The sequence below is a fragment of the Emys orbicularis genome, chromosome 10 (genome assembly GCF_028017835.1).
Source record: "Emys orbicularis isolate rEmyOrb1 chromosome 10, rEmyOrb1.hap1, whole genome shotgun sequence".
Classification (NCBI taxonomy): Eukaryota; Metazoa; Chordata; order Testudines; family Emydidae; genus Emys; species Emys orbicularis.
The window spans coordinates 72,524,816-72,546,393 of NC_088692.1; the positions used below are offsets into that span (position 1 = coordinate 72,524,816).

Here is a 21,578-nt window from a genome sequence, read left to right on the forward strand (position 1 = left end):
AATTGACGGTGGGAGGGGAGGAATGGTAATCTGTCTATAAAAGAAAACGTGCTCTAACTGCTCATAAAGCAGAGCAATGTGGATATCACAACCTATCCATTAGAGAGCTGGTCAATGTGAGAACCTACCAAAAAGAATATTTCTCTCTCACACACACACACAATTACCTCCCTATATACAAAGGAAGTTTTTGCTTTCCTAATTCAGGTGCATAATATTACTCATTTCTTCAGATGCAAACAATATTTTGATGTCAGAAAACCAAGTAACCTCCCCAGATGGGTTCATATTGAACAAAAACTATTATATCCCAGCCCCATCTTTTGCTGTTTAGGATTCATTTATTATAGACATTCTTATGCCCAATTTCCTGCTATTGTAACTATTAGACAAGTATGGTCACATACCTAACCACCAAACTTAAGTTCCACACTTCTGTTTTATGGGGAAATTACATACTTTGTATTCAGAATTAACCCTTACTTTTGAAAAAACTGGGAAGGGGGGAATTATTACTTTGTCACAATTAATCCACCACAATATCATTAAATCATTTGCAGATGTACAAGATTCAAAGTCATTAAGTCTTCTGCAAATGTCCAAGAGCTGCTTTCTGGATATGTTTGCAGCTGAAGTGTCTGACTGAACATCACTTTGGCCCCATTGTGCTTACTCAGATTTTAGGAGAGAGAGAAAAATAAGACAGGCCAGCCAAGGTCATGTATTAATATCTTATGAAACTTTCTGAAGAGAACTTAGCTGACTCAAGGTCTCTTTGGGAGGCTGACCCTGGAATGTCCATACACCTCACAATGTCATACCATAGGACACAACCCTAAGCCATCAGCTCTGGATCAGCATTGAAGACTTGATCCAACTCCCACTGAAATCAATAGAAAAATTCTCACTGAAATCAGTGGGAACAAGATCAGAGCCCTACGTTACATCCAGCAAAAGATTTAGGTTGTACAAGAACCCATCCTGCTTATATAAAATAGGTACAAAAAGTGATGATAAACGCTGGCTTTCCAGGAACACCTTAGGTTCCTTGATTAACATGATTTTCCCCAAAGTAAAAGGGCTTTTTGAAGGATGTATCTTATTATAGTCAATTTCATTTTGCAAAAATATATGTTGTTAAGATCTGAGATGTTCATACTGGCTGAAATTCATCCCAGCACAGGGCCAATGCACCAGTTATGTCTCAATCATATTCTGAAGTTTTGGATGGACTGACTATGCTGCCACACCAGTTTTAAGTTGACATTATTCCCTCAAAGTCAATGGAGTCAGCCCAGTATAAAAATAGTGTTGATAAGCACTGGTAATCACACACCAGTAAAACTCAAATGGTGAATCAACCTCGCACTGATCATCTTCACAGGGTTGATGAGCACCCATTGGGACTAACATAAGTAAAAATGGGCTTCATGGAATAGAAACTTTGGATACTTCAAGCAACGTTGATGGCTAAGTTTCTAGTTTTATAAAGATAGAAATCTGAAAGTTGTCTCCATCTACCTGTTATGTCTTGTCTTTTAGATTGTAAGTGCTTTAGGACAGGGACTGTTCCTATATGTATTAAGTATCAGGGGGTAGCCGTGTTAGTCTGTATCTACAAAAACAACAAGGACTGCCATGTACATTGACCAAACCGGACAGTCCCTCCGCAAAAGAATAAGTGGACACAAATCGGACATCAGGAATGGTAACATACATAAGCCAGTAAGTGAACACTTCAATCTCCCTGGTCATTCTATTACAGATTTAAAAGTCACTATCATTGAACAAAAAAACTTCAGAAACAGACTTCAAAGAGAAACAGCAGAACTAAAATTCATTTGCAAATTTAACACCATTAATCTGGGCTTGAATAGGGACTGGGAGTGGCTGGCTCATTACAGAAGCAGCTTTTCCTCTCCTGGAATTGACACCTCCTCATCTATTATTGGGAGTGGACTACATCCACCCTGATTGAATTGGCCCTGTCAACACTGGTTCTCCACTTGCGAAGTAACTCCCTGCTCTCCATGTGTCAGTATATAATGCCTGCATCTGTAACTTTCACTCTATGCATCCAAAGAAGTGAGGTTTTTACCCACGAAAGCTTATGCCCAAATAAATCTGTTAGTCTTTAAGGTGCCACCAGACTCCTTGTTGTTCCTATATGTATTGTATCACACCTAGCACAATGGGCCTCAACATAGTTGGCTTCTAGATGCTACCATAATATCTGTCCTCATTACTAAATAATAATAAATAAATAATAGTCTCAAAACATGGAGGACTGGTACAATGGTCTAGTAAATATGAGGCTAACATATAAGCAATGAGAATTTGTGAAGTTCCACATAGTCATGCTTTTCTTCCTCATTCATTTCCTGCTGTCTTGTTTCCCATATCATGCTCCTTTCTTCTCTCTCCTCTAATGTGGAAAAATGATATGAATTACTGTCCAATAGGATGGTTTTATTCTCTCCTAGATTTCTAGATTGTTATGGGTTTTCTATTCTTTTTCTGCTAACTATATAAAAAAAGTTTCAAAAACTCAATAAAACATTAAATTACATACACAAAAGGACACATATTCTAGAAATTCGAGAATAGAATAGAATTAGAATAAATATTCTAGAAAATATCTTCCATTCTTCAGAAGCACAGTATCTGTGTTTTTTCTCTGCTGGACAGAAGTGCAAGTTTATGGCATCATAAGAATCCCATAGTCAGTGTGCCCAGTCAATCATGGGACAATGTTTTGCTTTTAACACCAGGCAACAACTAGTTTATTGGGTCATTGTAATAGCCAGAGATGGAGTCATACTCTGCATTAAGCAGGCCAAATTTGATGCTAATTTACCTCCACCATGAAAGCAGAGTGAAGCCAGTTGGATTGCATGAGGTGTGAGGTCTGAATTTCAGTTGGTTCAGGGTATCACAGCTCTAGTAGCCCTTTCCCAGAATGGGCAGCAAAAATGGGGATTTCTCCTTTAAAAGAGAGAATACAAGAGCTATTTTTAGAATGCTGAATGTGCCACTCAAAAGCTGCCTTTGTTCAAAGAGGCAATTCATATATTAGGCTCATATCTGGCACTCCTCAATCAGGCAAAACTTCCATTGAGTCAAACTCTGCACATTTACACTCATATAAATCTGGAGTAACTCTATTCACTTTTCCATTTAGTATTCCTCCAGATTTACATCAGTGTACCAGAAAATTTTTGGTCTCGAATAAACAATAAATAAGAAAAGGAAAATACGGCTTTTGCTTTTTTCTAAGATTCCTTCTCAGTACAACTACATTTTTAATCAACTAGTTAAACTTCTCTTTATGACCAACACTGGCAAAAGATATATACAATTCTATAGCACAACATAAATTTAACCACATTTCAACTATTTTGCTTTAAATTAATCCTTATTCAATGGAGTAAGATTCTGACACATTTACTGAAAATCTTTCTTAGATACTTAAAAGGGTGAGAGTAACATGACTATTTTATAAGGCATGAATGTCACATTCTTCTTCAAGTGAAAAGTATATAAAAATATAGGGTATCTGATTATTGTATGCACTGACATTTTTGTAAGTTTAATTTGATATTCCCTCCCCCCCCCCAGGAATAGACTAACCTTTACTAAGACTCACCTTTAAGAATGTTCATTCCAGCTCTTCTGTCCATCTGGTGGCTGCCTGGCTTTTCCCTCCTATTGCTATGTGCATCTGGCTAGCATTTCCCCCCCAAAATACTACAGGGCTATTTTTTTCTAAATTTGTATGGAAGAAGCTAGACCACCCTTTAAAATCTGTATTTCAAGGATATAACTTGTATCCTCATGTCAGCAGACTAAAATCTCAAGTGGTATATCACAAGTCATAAATGGCATGTGACAGAAGAAGTAAGCAAGGAATATATTATATTCTCCTTGCATATCTAGCCAAAGTCTGTCAGAGTTAGGGGATCTGGCTATTTTCCAGATATTTTTTCTCCCAGAGGGATTCACCTTTACTTAATCTAAGAGAACAAGCCTGACAGCCATAGGTGTTTACTATTTAGCTTTCTGAGAACATGTAAGGCCAAAGTTTCTGTTGGTGTTACTTCAGTTATGTCAAGAGTTACACCAGCAGAGAATTTGGCTTCTTGGATATGATCCGACAGCATCAACTTCAATGAGACAAGAGCAGGAGCTAGGGTGACCAGATGTCCTGATTTTATAGGGACAGTCCCGATATTTGGTGCCTATTACCCCTGACTCCCTGTCCCAATTTTTCACCCTTGCTATCTGGTCACCCTAGCAGGAGCAGACCCTTAAACTGCAACATGAATCATTATTTGAATGCATAACACATGCAAAGCCAAAACAGTAGTCCAATTAACACCAGTTCTTTAAAGCTTGATTCCAAGATCTCTGATTTCCTCACTGATTGTCCTGGGCCATGTGACAAATATTTATCAAATACTTTGGGGACAAAATCCTCTAGGGTGCAATGTAGTGTCTGGCTAAAGAAATTCTAATTATACACCCACTTGCACAAAGTCATAGACTGGGGTGGCCAAACTTACTGACCCTCCGAGCCACATATGATAATCTTCAGAAGTTCGAGAGCTGGGCGCACCTCCTGTGGCTCAGTGTTTCTGCCCTGCAGCAGGGTGGTGGGCTTAGGGGCTTCTGCCCTGCGGGGAGCGGCGTCTCGGGGCTTCAGCCCCATGGGAGGCGCCTGCTGGAGCTCAGGGCTTCAGCGGAAAATGGAGGTGTGTGCTGGGCGTGAGCTGCTCTATAACTGTAAAAGAGCCACATGCAGCTCATAAACCGTGGATTGGATACCCGTCATAGATGGTATGTTGATATGGTAACACTGCAGCACTACACCTCTCATCACAGAATGAACGTTTTACACATATGCAGGGCCAAATCCTGCTCCCACTGATGCCAATGGAAAAAAATCCCATTGACTTCAACAGGATCAGGCTTCACCCATAATTAATTAAGCCTCATGTCATTCCTGTGAGACAGTTAAGGGATATATAGAAATCACTTCACCCACCTCTGCAAAGTAGCTGTCTCTGAAAAATATCTCCATTCCAAAATACACATGAACACAACAGTTTAGAACAGGATGTGGCGGCAAATACCATAGCCAATGGAAACAATAGAGGGAATGCTGATAGCCAGATTGGAATGACCCAAAATAGAATTTGGCCAGGACACTGGGATTAACAGCTCCACTTTTACAAAATGTGCCATGGATCTTTAATAACCATAAATGGTCAAGACCTTGTTTTTTTTCTCTCCAATTGGAAAGATGACACTGCTAGCAGTAAAGCATCTGCTCACACCATGCTGGTTTTTTTTTCATTTCACTGCTGAATCACCATCACTTCCAGCAATTCCTAATTGTTCTTTGCTCTTATCCAAGTCCAGTGCCAGAGGGAATTCCCAGCTCCATTGAAATAAATGTCAAAACTCCCATTGACTTCAAGAATTTCACGCCCAACATGTAGCTTGTGGGATCTGACAGTAACTTTTCTCATCTGACAGGAACTGTGAGATCTTGGTCATTTTTTTAGTAACCGAGATCCTTAAATAAAATTTATAACTAGTTTATAACATTTTTTCCAATTTAATTAGAATTTTGCTTCACTGTTCAGGTTGGCAAAGTCTTTTCTTTGTAATATGCTGTAAATGCTAGTGCTCTGAGATTTGCTTTCTAACTGAAATGTTTACTCAGGAAGTTTGCAATACTCCCAAAGCAGCATTTAAGATAAAAGTTCCTGTATTATTTTTAGAATAAGCAGCTACAGCATAATCCAAAGAAGCAATCACACTCAAAGCATCACCAAAACCCCAGTATATAGATTTTGTGTGTGCGCGCACTTTTGTCTGCTTGTTTTTTAATGAAGTCAGCTCCACCAGGACTTCACTGCTTGTGCTCAAATATAAAGTTACATCTTTTTAAAAACTTAGTGCTCTACTCAGTACAAAATACCTAGGTTCTGCTAAAAGTGGTGATCTGCAGTCCAATGGAAGCCCCACAGGCTTCTCTGCAGCTCGGTCAATGTGTTTATATAACACAGAGAGGTCTCAGTCCTGATTGGTGCCTCTGGAGAGTATTGTAATACAAACATGATTTATTTTTTTTTAATGGAGTTACTTCAGATTCAGAAGACACTTACCTTTCCTTAGCTACACCAGGTCAACTTCAGTCCTCTTATTATTTTTTATAAATTAGAAAGACTCTGTGGAAATGCTCAGGAAGTCTCCCTCAAATACATACAGAGGGAGAGCAAAAAGAAGCTAGTAAATTCTTATGCTAACAGTATTTGCCAATAAAGTCTGCTGGAGAGGGTGATGTTTACTTGTTAGTGTAGGCAGCTTTATTCAAGCAAATGTAGATTCCAATTCTACTCCCATTCAGGACCATCTCTAGGCACCAGCAAAGCAAGAATGTGCTTAGGGCAGCACAATTCCAGGGTTGGCATTCCGGCCACCCGTTCATTTTTTTTTTTTGCTTGGGCAGTTGCGCTCTCGAAGCTTGGGGCGGCAAATTTTTTGCTTGGGGCAGCAAAAAACCTAGAGCCAGCCCTGCTCCCATGTAAGGCCCTGATTCTGTTAAACTCTTAAGAATGTGCTCAGGTCTCATTGTCTTCAACTTAAGCATGTGATTAAGTACTTGGTGGGGTTAGAGCCTATATCAGTTTGGAGTACGCCCATAACTAATCTTGCTACTCATCTACCTATAGGGCCTATTTTCAAACAGGGGGTCCCTTAATACAATGATCAAATCCCACATTTGAATCCTCAGATCAACACTTTGGTGGATAAAAAAGCAGTGGAGTGAAAATCTGAGGGAAAACTGTTAAGTGATTGAAATTCAGGCTCTGTGTCTGAGGGAACTGATTGGTGTCCAGTACACACATTTCTAATGTATCTGAACTCGGAACAAGGACGGGCATTTATGAATGATCCTGTTTATTAAGCAAATGTAGTTTCAGCTGACACAAAAAGAAATGGAATATAAATAACTGTTGCTGGGACATTAAAATACCTGGATCAGGACAGGACAGGAGGAATAAGGAGTCAGGTGTGTAGCCTGATCTAGGGTGTACTGATAATATTAATTTGGATAATATGGGAATTTAATTTATTTATTTTATTTTAATAATAATATTAATAATTATTATTAATATTAATTAGTATGGGTTTAGGCTCACCAATCTGTTTGATCAGAAGATAAAAGTTCTTGTCCTGAATCAGGCTCCACAGAATTTATAAAGGACCCTCGGGGGTATGACAGGAAGCTCACACAGACAGATATAGCCTTAAAGACTTTTTATTAAAATTAATAATAGTAAGTAAATGGTAAAATACCCAGAGTTACAAAGTTACAATTGCATTACTGCTATTCAAAAGATACATATGATAATATAGTATTATATGCAACAACGCTTTGGTTAACATACTTACACCCTTCCTTGATAACCTGGTGGTAAGAGACACAGGACCAGCCTTGCAGTTCAGGTTTCTCAATTCTTGAGTGAGAGATGCAGTGCTTAGAAAATGCTAAGAGCTATCAAAGCTGACTAGGGTTTACTTGACTAACTTAAACTTAAATCAAAATCTAATAAACAAACTAAGAATAAAACTTAGGGAAACCAAACTTAGCCTAGTTCCCTTGAAACTTAACGTTTAAGAAGAACAAGTATAGCCTACAAATAGTAGCAGTCATCGTAGATAGATAGAGTGGAGGAAGTAAATGAGAATAGAGTAAAGTGAGAATGGAGATAGTGAGAGATAGAGATGGAGTAAAGTAAGAACGGAGAAAATGGAGATAATAGAGAACGGAGCGAGAGCCTCTATTGAGGTGGGTTACCTCTTTTATAGGGCAAATGCCGGACCTCCTTCCTCTTATGCCCAAATTTCATTCCTCACCCACAGAAATGTTAGGGTACACTTACCCCATAGGCTGGTATGTATATGCGTATTGATGACAGGTATGTACGCACATCAGTCTCTTGTGGTGTACTTGTTAAATCTGTGGGAAAACCCCTGTTTCCACCCTTTAAGGCTATTGGTCCAGGTAAAGGTCTCTAGACATCTGCGTGGGTGTTTTGTCTAATTTTACTTTTCTGGGTGAGGGTCTCAAAAGGTGTTAACTTCACATTAGCTTAACATACAGGGTTTTGGCCTGTAGGTAGATTTTGCATTACAGCCAAACTTACTTTTAATATAAATCTATAAACCTATTACAGTACATCAAATACTTAAACTATAAGAAAAGATAGATAGATATATATACAAGCAAGCAGGTTAGTCTTATAGGCTACACGCCCCCCTTTGACGGGGTGGTTTGCACCAATAAACCCCGTCACACAGGTAGGATGTAGGTGGTTAAGCATTTATGGGAACAGTCTTAACATCATTTTCATAAAGATGATCGGCTGGGTTAGACTGAATAATAGTAATGTTTTCAAAAGTGGGAATAGGTGAAATAACTTAATTCCCTATTGAATAAACCAAAAATTGGTTCTGTGACAGGACACTCCAAGGGACCATATTGGTACCTCTTTTGCTTGGTAACCATGCAAAATTGGTTATTTCCAGCATAGGTCATCTTCTACATCGGAGTCTTCCACGTGGTCAGCCTCTTTAGGCATGGCGATGATGAATTCCGTACTCTCTCTCCCTGTAGTTCACACAGAACAGTGTTTGTTTCAAACACGTTACACCTACAGATGTACTAAGGCTCTTTTTAGAGCAACATCTGTGGCACTTTTCAAGTCTGAGTTGGAGTGTGATAGACCACCAGGGGAGGTGCATTAATGCGTTCCCTATAGATGTCGTCTTCCAGGTGACCTATAGAATGGACAGCAACCAATTGCCTGTACACATCCTTGTCTGGGTCAAACACTGGTAACAAGACTGTGAATGAGACATACAAGGATTGTGCCATCATACAATTTTTTGAAAGAAAACAACTGTCTCAGTTGGGGTGAGGTGTCACAGATCCCATTTTTCTCATAGCACCCACTGATAAATACTGGCATGAATCCAAACATGTGGATTGTTCCTTTTCCAGCTTTTGAAAACACTTGGGACAGTACCAACTTAATAGTTGTTCATTTTTAATTAAGTTAGAAACCTTTCCCAATTTTAAGGATCGTAATGCATTAGTGATTGCATTTACGACATATTCCCCATATGCAGAGCATATAATTTACCTTAATGTTGATCCCTGTGCTGATCATTGTTTAAAGTGATCAGCTGATTACCTTTACATTGGGTCTCATTACACAATTGGGTTATGTTATACATATTATAAACAGTAAATTGTTCTTTTTGTGGATAAGTTCTGGGTTAAATATAATAGTCCATTTCTTTTGTGTTGATATGTTCTGTTTCACATGCTCAGGAAATTGAGCACGACTGTGTCATCTGGTTTTCTGGGGTTGTAACAGTTCAGTCCCAAATTTGTGATTTTGGCTCAGTCTTACCCTTAGAGCAACAATAACGGTGTAGCAAATTAGAAATATCAATGTCCATTTTATGGTTGCAATTTGCTGGGCTCCAATTGTCGCTATTCTGTTGGATGCTGTTCACGTAAGTCCTGAGGAGGAAGTTGCTCCTGCGACCTGGATGATCTATACAACTTTAACTGATTAATATGATAGATTTTGTCTATTATACTTGCCTCCTGTTAGTTTAATCTTATGCACTGCTGAACTGAGTTTATCAATGATTCGGAAGGGTCCAATTCATTGGTTACACAGCCCATGTTCGGGTGATTTATACAATATCAACATAAATAACAACATTATTTGGTTTTTAACTTTCCAAGTATTCTCTCTTTGGTTTTTGTCAAAGTATGGTTTTGCCTTTTGTTTAGATTTTCCCAGTTTGGCTGCTACCTGCAAGTGGATTCGATTTAAATGTTTTTGCGGATTTTGCAGGTAGGTATCCATTTTGATGCCCTCTAATTGAGTGCCACTAGTGTACCAAATTAGATGTTTTGGTAATTGCATCAAAGGGTGTTTTATCAGTAGATGCAGCCGGTGTCGCTCTCAACGCCATTAAAATTAGAGACATGAGAGTGTCCCAGTTACGTTCATTAGCATTAACCAGTTTCCTCAACATCACTTTTATAGTCTAATAGGTTTGTTCCACCATCCCAGATGACTGGTCTGTATGGGATGTGTAGTCTCTGCATGACTTCCATTAATTTAAGACAGTTTCTAAAGAACTGTCCAGTGAAATGTGATCCCTGGTTCGATTTCTTTGCAGGGATCCCCCATCGAGAGAAGACTTGCTCTACTAGGACCTTGGTGGTGACTTTTGCAGTATTGGCTTTAAGAGGAAATGCCTCTACCCACTTTGGAAAAAAAAAAAAAGGATTGATAACCACTAATAGGTATTGGTTACCTCTTTGAGTCCTTGACAAAGGACCTACAAAGTCAATCTGCGAAGCCATCCAAGGACCTTTATACACCTGAGATTTTAATGGTGCATATTTTTTGTACAAAGGATCTATTGTTAGCAATCCTTTTCTTTCTGTTTTGGAAAGCTTTAGGATTACTTTTTTTATCCGATTTCTACATTTCTTTTAAATTTTACCATTTACTTACTATTATTAATTTTAATAAAAAGTCTTTAAGGCTATATCTGTCTCAGTGTGAGCTTCCTGTCATACCCCCGAGGGTCCTTTATAAATTCTGTGGAGCCTGATTCAGGACAAGAACTTTTATCTGCTGATCAAACAGATTGGCAAGCCTAAACCCATACTAATTAATATTAATAATAATAATTATTAATATTATTATTAAAATAAAATAAAATTAATAAATTAAATTCCCATATTATCCAAATTAATATTATCAGTACACCCTAGATCAGGCTACAGGTGAGAAGGCAGGGTCCAATGTGGCAGCCATCCAGGAACTCACCTAGTTTTGCAAACAACTTCCTTCTGCCTATGGTGAACTATGGTCCACCAGTCCACACTCCCTGTTAGTACTGGCAAGCTGCTGGCTCATGGCTGCAGTCTGAGGCCTACCTGTAGGCCCACAGATCTGGGCTCATGAGCCCTCCCACTCAGTTTCTCATTCAAATACACCAGCAGCCTTCTTGGAGTATGAGGGGGAATTTTCTCTAAATACTCATAATATATGCAGATTGATACTATGAATCTGGCTCTAACAGAAATGTCAGTATTTCCATATTCTAACAGAGCTGGCAGATTATTTGATTGGATATGAACATTAGAGACAAGCCCAATCTAAAATCAACACTCCAAATAAAACCAAAAATTGGGCAAGAACAAAATATGAATCCAGATACCTTTGCAAATGTCTCCTATCTTTATAATGGGCTGATCCAATATCATGATCATCCCTCCCCCACCCACCCCACCCCAAAAAAACCAACTTTGGGTTTCCTGAAATCTAATCTGCAACTGGAGCTTGATTTTTGGAACTCGAGCAAATCTCTGACAAATATGGTAAGTCTGGTTTGTGGACCTGCTACCTCATTTCCTAACTTTCAAACAATTCTGCATAATACTTACATGAATATCTGAATGCTTCTCCCACTCAGTTTCATTTAGATATAGTAGCAGTCGATAGTCCATCTGTTTCGTGAAACGTGCCCCAGATTTGCTATGGTGAATGCTTCTTCTTATCCTTCAGACACAGCGTGCATATCAGCACTGCCTGCACTGGATCTAATCTACCTCCCTCTCAAATGAGCAACATATGGAGCAGCATGAGTGGCAGCAACAGGGATGCTGTTTGAACTAGGTTCTTTCTGTCAAAGACCCATCTTCTTGCCTTTGTCTTCACAGCTCCACTGAGTAAAGAATTTAACATTTGGAAAAGTCTCATAGGGGCAAATTCAGCTGTAGTGTAACTCCACTGAAGTCACTGGTATTACGTCAGAGATTAAACGGGCACTATAATATTTAGAAAAAATAAGACCGTGTGCTGCAGTACGTAATTACTGTCTTAGAAAGCAAAAATAATAAAAATGAATCATTCTTAAAGAACCAGGAGGGCACAGCTGGCTTAGTCATCTTAAAGGTGAAAATTAGAGACGGCAGCAAGACTTTGGTGATATTCATAAAAAACTGGCAGCAGGGGAAGGCCACCCCTGCAATAATACCAGAAACAAGATGCTAGAAATATAATTTTATGATGGTATGTTAGAAGAGACTGATAAAGAAAACAGTACTTCTGAAGCTGAAGGGACTTATCCATCTCTCAAAATCAGTGTACATCAGGAGTAACTTCACTGCAGATCAAGAATTATACTGGTGTAAAGCTAGTGTAAGAGGAACCAGTCCCCTCAAAAGTCTAAATGGGTACTTTGTAACAAAAGCGGACATCAGGAATTGCTTTGCGTGTGTGTGCATGTGTATGTTTTACTATAAAGACAACTTTTTTAAAGGCAATTAACATTTAAAAGGTCATTGTTAAGGGAAGTGCTCTTTTAGAAATATTCTTGTGCTGAGCATAGTTGATGGGAATCGTGCATTCTGTTCCTAAGGCTTGGTCTACACTAACCCCCCAAATCGAACTAAGGTACGCAACTTCAGCTACGTGAATAACGTAGCTGAAGTTCGAAGTACCTTAGTTCGAACTTACCTCGGTCCAGACGCGGCAGGCAGGCTCCCCCGTCGACTCCGCGGTACTCCTCTCGCCGAGCAGGAGTACCGCAGTCGACGGCGAGCACTTCCGGGTTCGACTTATCGTGTCCAGACAAGACGCGATAAGTCGAACCCAGAAGTTCGATTGCCAGCTGCCGAACTAGCGGCTGGGTATAGACGTACCCTTAGTGTGCTCCACATTACAATCTCACGTGGAGGTGTGGAAAGAACATTTTTAAACACACGAAGACAATGTAGCGATCTGATAGAATTACTACACAGACTTTAAAAAATCTGTCAGTAACATCTGCCATATCTCAGCTTTTCTTGTTACTTAAATAAGAATCATCCAGGCAAAGATCCTCTCTAGCCAAGAGAATAACATCCAACAATGAGAACCGATTTTGTAAGTGCAGAAGGCTCTAAAGAAAGAATACAATTCTGAGTATTTTTGTGGTATTGGGCTACAAAATAGCCTTACTACTGCTATCTTTCATTGTGACTGTATGATGCTAACTATAATTTATTGTCATTTACTCATTGAGTTGCCCTCTGGTCTTCTTATGGTATCTCATGTGCAGAAACTCCAGCCTCTCTCAGCTCATAATCAGCAAGAAGTTTTCACTCCCACCGCTTTTACCTGCCTCTGGCCAGAGCACAAGGTCATGCTCTCTTTAACATGTTAGACACTACCCTTTCCCATAGTAAAATAATTTGAGCAGTCCATTTTTGATTTTACAAAAAAGAGAAAGCTTTAATATCAAATAGACTACAACAGAGAAAAAGAAAATGAAAGCATTCAAACAACTAACATGAAATCTGTGAAAAGATTTGGAAACCAAGAGGAAATCTTAGTTTTCATAATAAATAAATTAACGATAAAGTAATATTTGACAGAAGCAGCATTTTCTTCTTTCTCCTTCTCATACCAACATGATCTATGATGCTCTCCTTGGAGGAATCTCTGCTTGCATAGACTTTGCCCATATATAAGCACATTCTCCTTTGGTCAGAGCGGACACAGTTGCAAGTGGTGTTAATTCTTTAGTTGATTTCTCAAAGTACATATTAGTCTTGATTAAAAGGACTCCTCCTGTTAGAAGTTAAAGAAATATATAAAAATTGCAATTTCCTTTTTCTTGGTACCATGTCAACGTTTCATTAAAATGCCTGTGCTAACCATCCCAATTGTTCTAAAATCATGAGTCAGGCCCCCAAAACTTATTGGGGGGAGGGATAGCTCAGTGGTTTGAGCATTGGCCTGCTAAACCCAGGGTTGTGAGTTCAATCCTTGAGGGGGCCACTTAGGGATCTGGGGCAAAATCAGTACTTGGTCCTGCTAGTGAAGGCAGGGAGCTGGACTCGATGACCTTTCAAGGTCCCTTCCAGTTCTAGGAGATAGGATATCTCCATTAATTATTATAATAATTATTATAACTTATGAGATTGGCATAAAAATTATCAGATTTTAAACAAATAACATTTTCAATCAAATTTCAGGTTCTTTTTATTTGCCTCTTAGTTTTTGAGTCATCAGGGCACACTTAGGTCACATTTTGAAGATTTTCTCCACGAGCATGAGAGTTAGCAACTTAGTTTTTCTTTTAAATGAAAACTGAAATTCTCATGAAATCACATGATTCCAGAAGCTGGGCCTTTAAGAGACTCACCAGCGATTATGAGACTCATGATAAAATAGCAAGAGTTAACAACACTAGGCATTCTATGAAATATTTTCCTTCCCCATTATTTTCCGGATAAACTGAACTATTAATTTTTTTTTACAGTGTATGTTCCTCTGTTTAGTCAAAGAGCATTTAACACATTCCTGAAAGAGTTCCATTAAGCACAGATGGACTGAAGGGAACGGTTCTTAGTTAAAGTTTAGAAGAGATGTTTGATGTGCTAAAATTAATTCAAAGAATAGTCAGGAATGATGGGGGCTTTGTCACATGGTAGTAAATTGCAGTATTGCTGATTAGGTGAGGTTGATTGTAGAAAGAGAACACATAGGTTATTTAGAGACAACTACAAGGAAGAAGGCGATAGCAGGAATGGAAAGAGAATTGCCAAGGGCCTGATTCTGAAAACACTTAGGGTCAGATCTTAAAGGTATTTAGATACCTCAAAATGCAGACAGATGCCTAGTTAGATTTGCAAAAGTGCCTAGGTATCTAACTTCCATTGAGTTAGGCACCTTCATGATTTTAAAAATGCTACTAGGTGCCAATCAACACGTGTAGGCACCTAGATACCTTTAAAATATGGCCCTTAAACCTTGTCTATGTACAGGTTGAGCATCAGTATCGTGTATTTATCTAAGGTATTTCTAAGGTGCCTGCTGCCACCTTGATCACATCTGCTATGTCCGTTCTCATGGATTCTTGTAGCCTGAAGAACAAGACCACGTGAAGTGCAGATTCAACTACAAATGCCCAACTACATACAACATAAAGTGTTAAAATATTGGTGCTATCCTGATCTATCCCATCATCTGTATGTTTTCTCCTGTGTGAAGATGGGTTAATCAAGGTTAGTTAGTACCCATTACATCTCTGGTGTTTAGGGCAGTGATGAAGCTCCTCCACTCCTGTCTGTTTCTGGCAAGTTTTTCAATGGTTTCCCAACTGTGCCCTTCCCCCTTCCCACACACTCCCTCACTCCCAAACTCCCTCCCAGAGCCTGCACCCCCTCCCCACACCCCCGCAGCTCCCAAACTCCCTCCCAGAGCCTGCACCCCCTCCCCACACCCCCCACGGCCCCCAAACTCCATCCCAGAGCCTGCACTGCAATCCCCTATCCCAGACCTCCTCCCCCACCCAAACTCCCTCCCAGAGCCTTAGGCAGGTGGGGGGTGGAGTTTTGGGGGGGATGAGTTGGGGGGGCGGGTTCTGGGGGGCATGAGTGACATTACTGGCCCACTGGGCGGATTTGAGGACTGGCACGGGCCCTAAGGTAAATTGAGTTTGAGACCCCTGCACTAGAGTAAGAATATAATCTTTCAGATTCAAACGAAAATTCACCTTGCTTAGAACCAGAGACCCCAGGCTAAGATCCTGGTCATCCATTTTATTCTGTGACAGAGAGAGCAATCCTTCTTTGGTTCATGCAGGAAAGCAACATGTGATGTTTCTGTTTACATCAAACCATGAACAGTTTTACTACAGTCTGATCTTTCTGGAGGGTAGGTGGCAATATCATTGTCGCTGAAGCAACAATGCTTTACTACTGTCTGTGAGCAATAATGAAAAGGGTCAAGTATAATAAGGCTCTTGGGTCTATGAACTTATAAAACTTAAAAAAAATCTTGCTTTTTTTCTAACAGGGTCCTAGAAAAAAACCCAACCCTTTCTCATATGGAGCATGAAAGAGTGCGGGGGGGAAAAGAATCTGGGCTCAAGAATGATGACTAATAGTAAACACTGAAAATGCTCTAAGAGTTACTGTATTGTAACTGTCAGAATGGCGTGGAGAACAGTGAAACGGGCACAATTTCTTGTCTCTTACAGTCTCAAATAAATCACATGCTTAAAAGATGGGAGCAAAATCAGAGCCCTACATTGCAAACCCTTAGGAACAGGAAGCTATGATCATTGTGGCAGTGACCAACTGCTGTACAGTCCAGTGTCAATTTATGGCAGTTCATAAATTAGTACTGATAACTTTACTTGAACTGCAGCTAGTAAATAAGACAAGGCTTAACTTTCTGCCTGAAATATTTATGCACTTAGGACCCAATTCAAGAAGGTACTTAAGCAGGTGCCTAACTTTAAGTACATTGAAGTCAATGCAATACTCATAATGCTTAACTTTAGGTTGTTGTGTAAGTAGCTTGCTAAAGCAGGGCCGTATACACAATACAAAGAATAGACCCTTCTGTGCTAACACAAAATTAGCCATAAAACAGGAATCACACTTCATACAATTTCAAAAACTTTTATACATAAAGCAATCAAGTTGCCTTTGAACTCTGTAGGATTGAGCAAAATGATCAACTTTTTAAAAGATATGCAGTTAGATAGAAATGGTATCAGTAAGCATAAAGTGTGCTGTGTGAATTTTATCAATTTGAATATTGTTTTTCTGTTAAAGCTCAAGTATTTTATATTACCCTTTAAATAAAATACACTCTAATAGTCCCTGAAAAAGCCACATATTTCTGATACCTACTTGTACTTCACGGGGCTTCAAGTCAAGCCCATAATGTATAAAGTACAACGCATACATAAATCTTTACAGAATTAGGAGATAACCTCCAATCCTGCAAAGTTACTCCTCTGAGTAGTTACTCCCAGGCAGAGTCCCATTAACTTCAGTAGGACTCCACGTGTGGGTAACCGTGATCAAGGGCATAACCATTTGCAGGATTTGGCTCCAGTTATTTTTTCCCCTTCATTTAGTGTGATTTCAAAACTTGCCAAGGCAACGAATATTGCAGCGTTTTTCTCTACGCTTTACATGATAAATCACTTCATCCCACCTTAGCCTCAAATATGTATTCTCTGAATAGTAATGAATGTCCTTTGATGTAATTTGAGATACTAAGAAGGGTTAGCCTCCAAAATTCTCAGCATAGAGAACTACAAAGCAGAGTTGGAAAATACTGGTACCTTATGCATTGCTTTTTTGTTTAGAACATTGTTACTATTTTACAGAAGAGAAGCACACACACTAACACTACACTGATGTAAGAAGCATACCACATCCTATACTAAATAAAAGCCATACATTAAAATACAGAGGAGGTTGCATGTGCAGTACTCAATAAGCTCTGACAGTGAAAACTACCTTTCCTAAAGAGTATGTAAAGTTGCTCACATCAGTTCTAGCCTTCACATGCCGGAAACACACTTGGTTGAACTGGCCTGAGAAATTTCACATCACAGAGATCTAGAGGAAGAGGAAACAACTAACTAGTTCTTTGTTTTAAAAGAAGGATTTACCGGGAGGTAAAGCACAGCAGAGGCAGATGCTGACTAGTCTAGGTGCCCTGGCTGAATAATAATCAAGACCTCGAATTGCAAAGAAAGTCTTTAGCAACTGCAAACACTTATGCCCGTCAGTAACGCCATGCGCTTTAGCAGTCCCACTGCGTCACCTCGCCCACTCACCTGCACAGGTGTTTGCAGACTAAGGATGTTAGGAACTACACACGGGGCTTGGGCTGTGTCCCGAACCAAAGGCCTTTTAACCTGTCTTGAATGACCTACACTCAGCAGGCCTTGCTACGGGCACGTCAAGCGCAGAGGCCCAGCCCCGGGAGAACATTGCTCTGCCCAGCCTCAGAACCCATCGCTCCTTACGGGTCACAGCCCCTCCCACCCCTGCAGCGCTTCTGCTGCGCCCCCTCCCCCCGCGGCGGCGGCGGCGGCGGAAGCTGGAAGCAGGGCGGGGGGTGAGGCCCAGGCCCGGAAGAGGAAGGGCTCGTGCTGCGGGAAGGCTTTGGACTGTGGCGGCTGCGGGCTCTGGGTGAGGGGGCTGGGGGGAGGCGCTGCGGGAGGCTGTGGAAGGGCGAGGAGCTCTGCGGGAAGGCTGGAGGGGAGGCGGTGTTGCGGGGGGGCGGGGTGACGCTGTGTCTATGGGGGCTTTGGAAGGGCGGGAAGCTGTGGGGCTGGAGGGGGCGGGGGCTGTGTCTGCGGGGATTGGGGGGGGGCTGTGTGGGGCTGGAGGGACTGTCTATGGGGACTGGAGGGGGCAGGGGGCTGTTTGTGGGGCTGTGTCTATGGGGATTGGAGGGGGCAGGTGGCTGTGTCTATGCAGGGCTGCCCAGAGGATTCAGGGGGCCTGGGGCAAAGCAATTTTTGGGGGCCCTTCCATAAAAAAAAGTTGCAATACTATAGAATACTGTATTCTCGTGGGGACCCCTGCGGGGCCTGGGGCAAATTGTCTCACTTGCCCCCCCTCCCCCCTGTGTCTATGGGGACTGGAGGGGGCGGGAGGCTGTGGGGCTGTGTCTATGGGGACTGGAAGGGGCAGAGGGCTGTTTGTGGGGCTGTGTCTATGGGGACTGGAGGGGGTGGGAGGCTGTGTCTATGAGGACTGGAGGGGCTGTGTGTGATGGGAGGGAAGGCTGAAGGGGGGGTGTCTCTAGCAGTGCCCCAAGCTCTGCTGTTAGTTTACGTGCCCCATGCATTGCTGTCTGTGTCTTAGCTTGACTCCTGTCCTCTTCCATGCCCCACCTCCCCCCACCCCCCAAAAAATCTCCCTTGCTGTGGGCAGGTCACAGACGTGATGCCTGGAGTCCACCAATTGTTCCCAAGTGGCTCTCAGACAGAAATGTGAGGCCTTTATTTGACTGATTGTAATACAACCCAGGTCGGAAGTGACCTAAACATAAGTGCTGTATAATAGCTGTCTCTGTTAGGTGGCTGAGGTGTAATAAGTTGATGGTTTCAGTTCAGTTTCTAGTAGATAGGTGTCTCTCAAAAACCTCCCATTACATTTTGAATGTCTGATGGCAATCCCACTGTAGGTGTCAAAGATTGTAAACACATGGAGACTGGACTACTTTTTCTGTCTTAGAAGTGGTCCAGTACAAAGTTAAGGCAGTGAAAGGAAATTAGTTAGTACTTACCTGAATCTTCATTTACAGAATAGTTAAGACAGTATCAGGATAGTCAGTCCAATACGTAACATTTTAAAATGTAACACACTTCATTACCTCAATTTTCACTACGTGGATTTGGTAGCTGTCCTTTTCATGTCTTTTTTTTTTTTTTTTTAAGCTGCTGCAATTGTATTTTATGTCTAATAGTATTTCAGAATGACTTCCTCAACCGAAGTTCCTCTGAATTATGAAGAGATGTTTTCTCATCGATTTACATCAGATGATGAGGAATATCAAGAGTATTTAAAACGCCCAACAGATCCACCTCCTCTAGTAGAAGAATGGAAAAACAGATCGGGTGGTAACCAAAGAAATAGAGACCGGTACTGATTTTTAAATCTTTGTTAGTTTCACAAACACATATTGATGTCATAGCTAGCACTCTAAGATGTTTGTCTGCTTTAGAATAAAGAGAAGCAGGTTTGCTGTATGCTCCCCATTATTTGGCAGGTTTCTTGATTTGAAAGAAACTCATATCTCTCCAGGGTAAAAGATAGGATTTCGCTAAACTAATACTGACAGTGTTTTTTTTTTTTTTTCCCCCCATTCTATATAAGAGTATGAAGCAAACTGCTATTCTGTAAAGAATGAGCTGGAACCACTTAAATCATTGCCCTTGGGGCCCATTGCTGCTTGGCCATGAACTGATTTTTTTTTTTTTTTTTTTTTTAAGGGGAAAGATCAGAGGTTTGTCTGCTAAACCACAAACAGCTTGTCTTTGGAAGCATAACTGTCAACAGAAAACTGACTCTGCCAAGTAGCACACCAGTGACATGACTTTTTTTTTTTTTTTGTACAACTAGCAAAAAATATAATTTGCAACCCAGATAACATTTGACATATTGTGACTAGGCTAGATTGCACTTCTTTTGTCTATTTGTAAGGAGCATAGAATATATCTCCCTCTCGCAAGTGCACTGGAAGATCATATTATATGCCTGCCAAAAATGTTTTGAATTATACTGTTTTTCTCCAGGCTGGGAGTGTTGATCCCTTAAGCTTGGATACTGACACTTGATTTTTGGGACTGAAAAAAGGACAATTCCTGCATTTGATGCCCAGGCAATTTTTTTTTTCTTTTTCTTACTGCTGGGACTGGATTTCATATTAAGTTACTTAGACTCCAGGCCTGCAAACACTTAGACACACTAATGGAATTTCTTGTATGCATAAAGTTAAGAAGGTGCTTAAGTACTTGTTGGATTGGGGCTTTATTCTTCTAAAAATAAACCATTCCAATGTTTTCATCAGTCTACTAACTTGTCAGTAACTTCACACTTAAGTTGTAAATTACAGTTTACCAAAAAGGATGATTGTTGAGGAAGTTATTCTTTAAAAATCTGTTTTACGAATTAATTATGTGAATTTTTAAGCTAAATTTTAGTAATCCATTCCTTTTATTTCATTTTGAATGGTTTGTACAAAGGCTGAAATTTTTTTCCCCTGTAAGACAGCCAGTAGTTTGTTGCATAGTAGTAAGTAGTTGACCTATCTTGGGTCCTAGGATAGCTTTGAATAATCACTTGTTTGACATGTATTTTGCCCTAAAAAGGATTAGCAGTTGTTTGTGCGTTTAAATAACTGGAGCCAGATTTTAGGAATACACTAAAATAGTTTTTGTGAAAGAGTTCAAAACCTTCCCTCCTTAAAATCTCAAAGCTGGTGTTTATGCAAATTTCTTTTTATTACAGGTTTCAAGATGGCAGGCAGTTCAGAGGCAGAGGGGACAGGCATGACTGGCAAGGTGGTAATAGATCTAATCAGTGGCCAGGAAGAAGCTGGGGTAACAGCTACCAACAGCACAGACAAGGACAGTCTTACTACCCCCAGTATGACTATGGCTACAACTCCTACAATCCAAGGCCTCATTACGGCCGCTATTAATATGGCATTTTGCTGTTAAGTACCAATAAAACCATTTAAGTTGAATGCCAGATTTGGGGTTTTGTTTTGCTCAATTTTCTCGTATTTTCTATGTAACTTTAGGTAATGGATATTGGTTTTAGAGCGTCTGTTGATGTCATTTTGTAGTGCAAATTAACGAAGATGTGACCTTTTGTTGTGAGTAATAAAATTCTATAAACAATCTCTAGTGAGCCCACAGACAATATGATTTCGTTTCTCCCTCTAATTCTTTTTTGCTAGGTGAACATTAGAACACTGTTTCCCCCCACCCTGTCCCTGACATTATCCCATTATATTGTATCTAGAAGGGAAAAAAAAAAATCAATAGTTCAGGGAAATGGAAGTTTGCTTTGTCTCTGAAGCACAAGGCAATGACTCTATGCATACATGCCAGGGTGTTCTTGAAATTCTGATGCATATTGTGTCCCTTGC

The 21,578-nt window shown here is 40.3% G+C and overlaps 1 protein-coding gene across 2 annotated transcripts; it reads left to right on the top strand.

Annotated features, from left to right (window-relative positions):
• The first annotated feature begins 18,019 nt into the window (after nucleotides 1–18,019).
• Nucleotides 18,020–21,329, top strand: RAMAC (RNA guanine-7 methyltransferase activating subunit). 2 transcript variants are annotated; one of them, XM_065412252.1, is made up of 3 exons: nucleotides 18,020–18,103; nucleotides 19,360–19,564; nucleotides 20,933–21,329. In XM_065412252.1, the coding sequence occupies exons 2-3, from the start codon at nucleotides 19,398–19,400 to the stop codon at nucleotides 21,123–21,125; spliced, it is 360 nt and encodes a 119-aa protein (XP_065268324.1). In that variant the 5' UTR covers nucleotides 18,020–18,103; nucleotides 19,360–19,397; the 3' UTR covers nucleotides 21,126–21,329. The 2 variants fall into 2 exon arrangements, with proteins under 2 accessions (XP_065268324.1, XP_065268323.1); XM_065412251.1 differs by having other exon boundaries at nucleotides 19,389–19,564.
• Nucleotides 21,330–21,578: the final 249 nt, after the last annotated feature.

Excerpts from the sequence above, each read along its gene's own strand:
- RAMAC (XM_065412252.1), top strand. The coding sequence starts at position 19,398 with ATGACTTCCTCAACCGAAGTTCCTCTGAATTATGAAGAGATGTTTTCT. Across the intron at positions 19,565-20,932 it reads AACCAAAGAAATAGAGACCG|GTTTCAAGATGGCAGGCAGT; the intron begins GTACTGATTTTT and ends TTTTTATTACAG.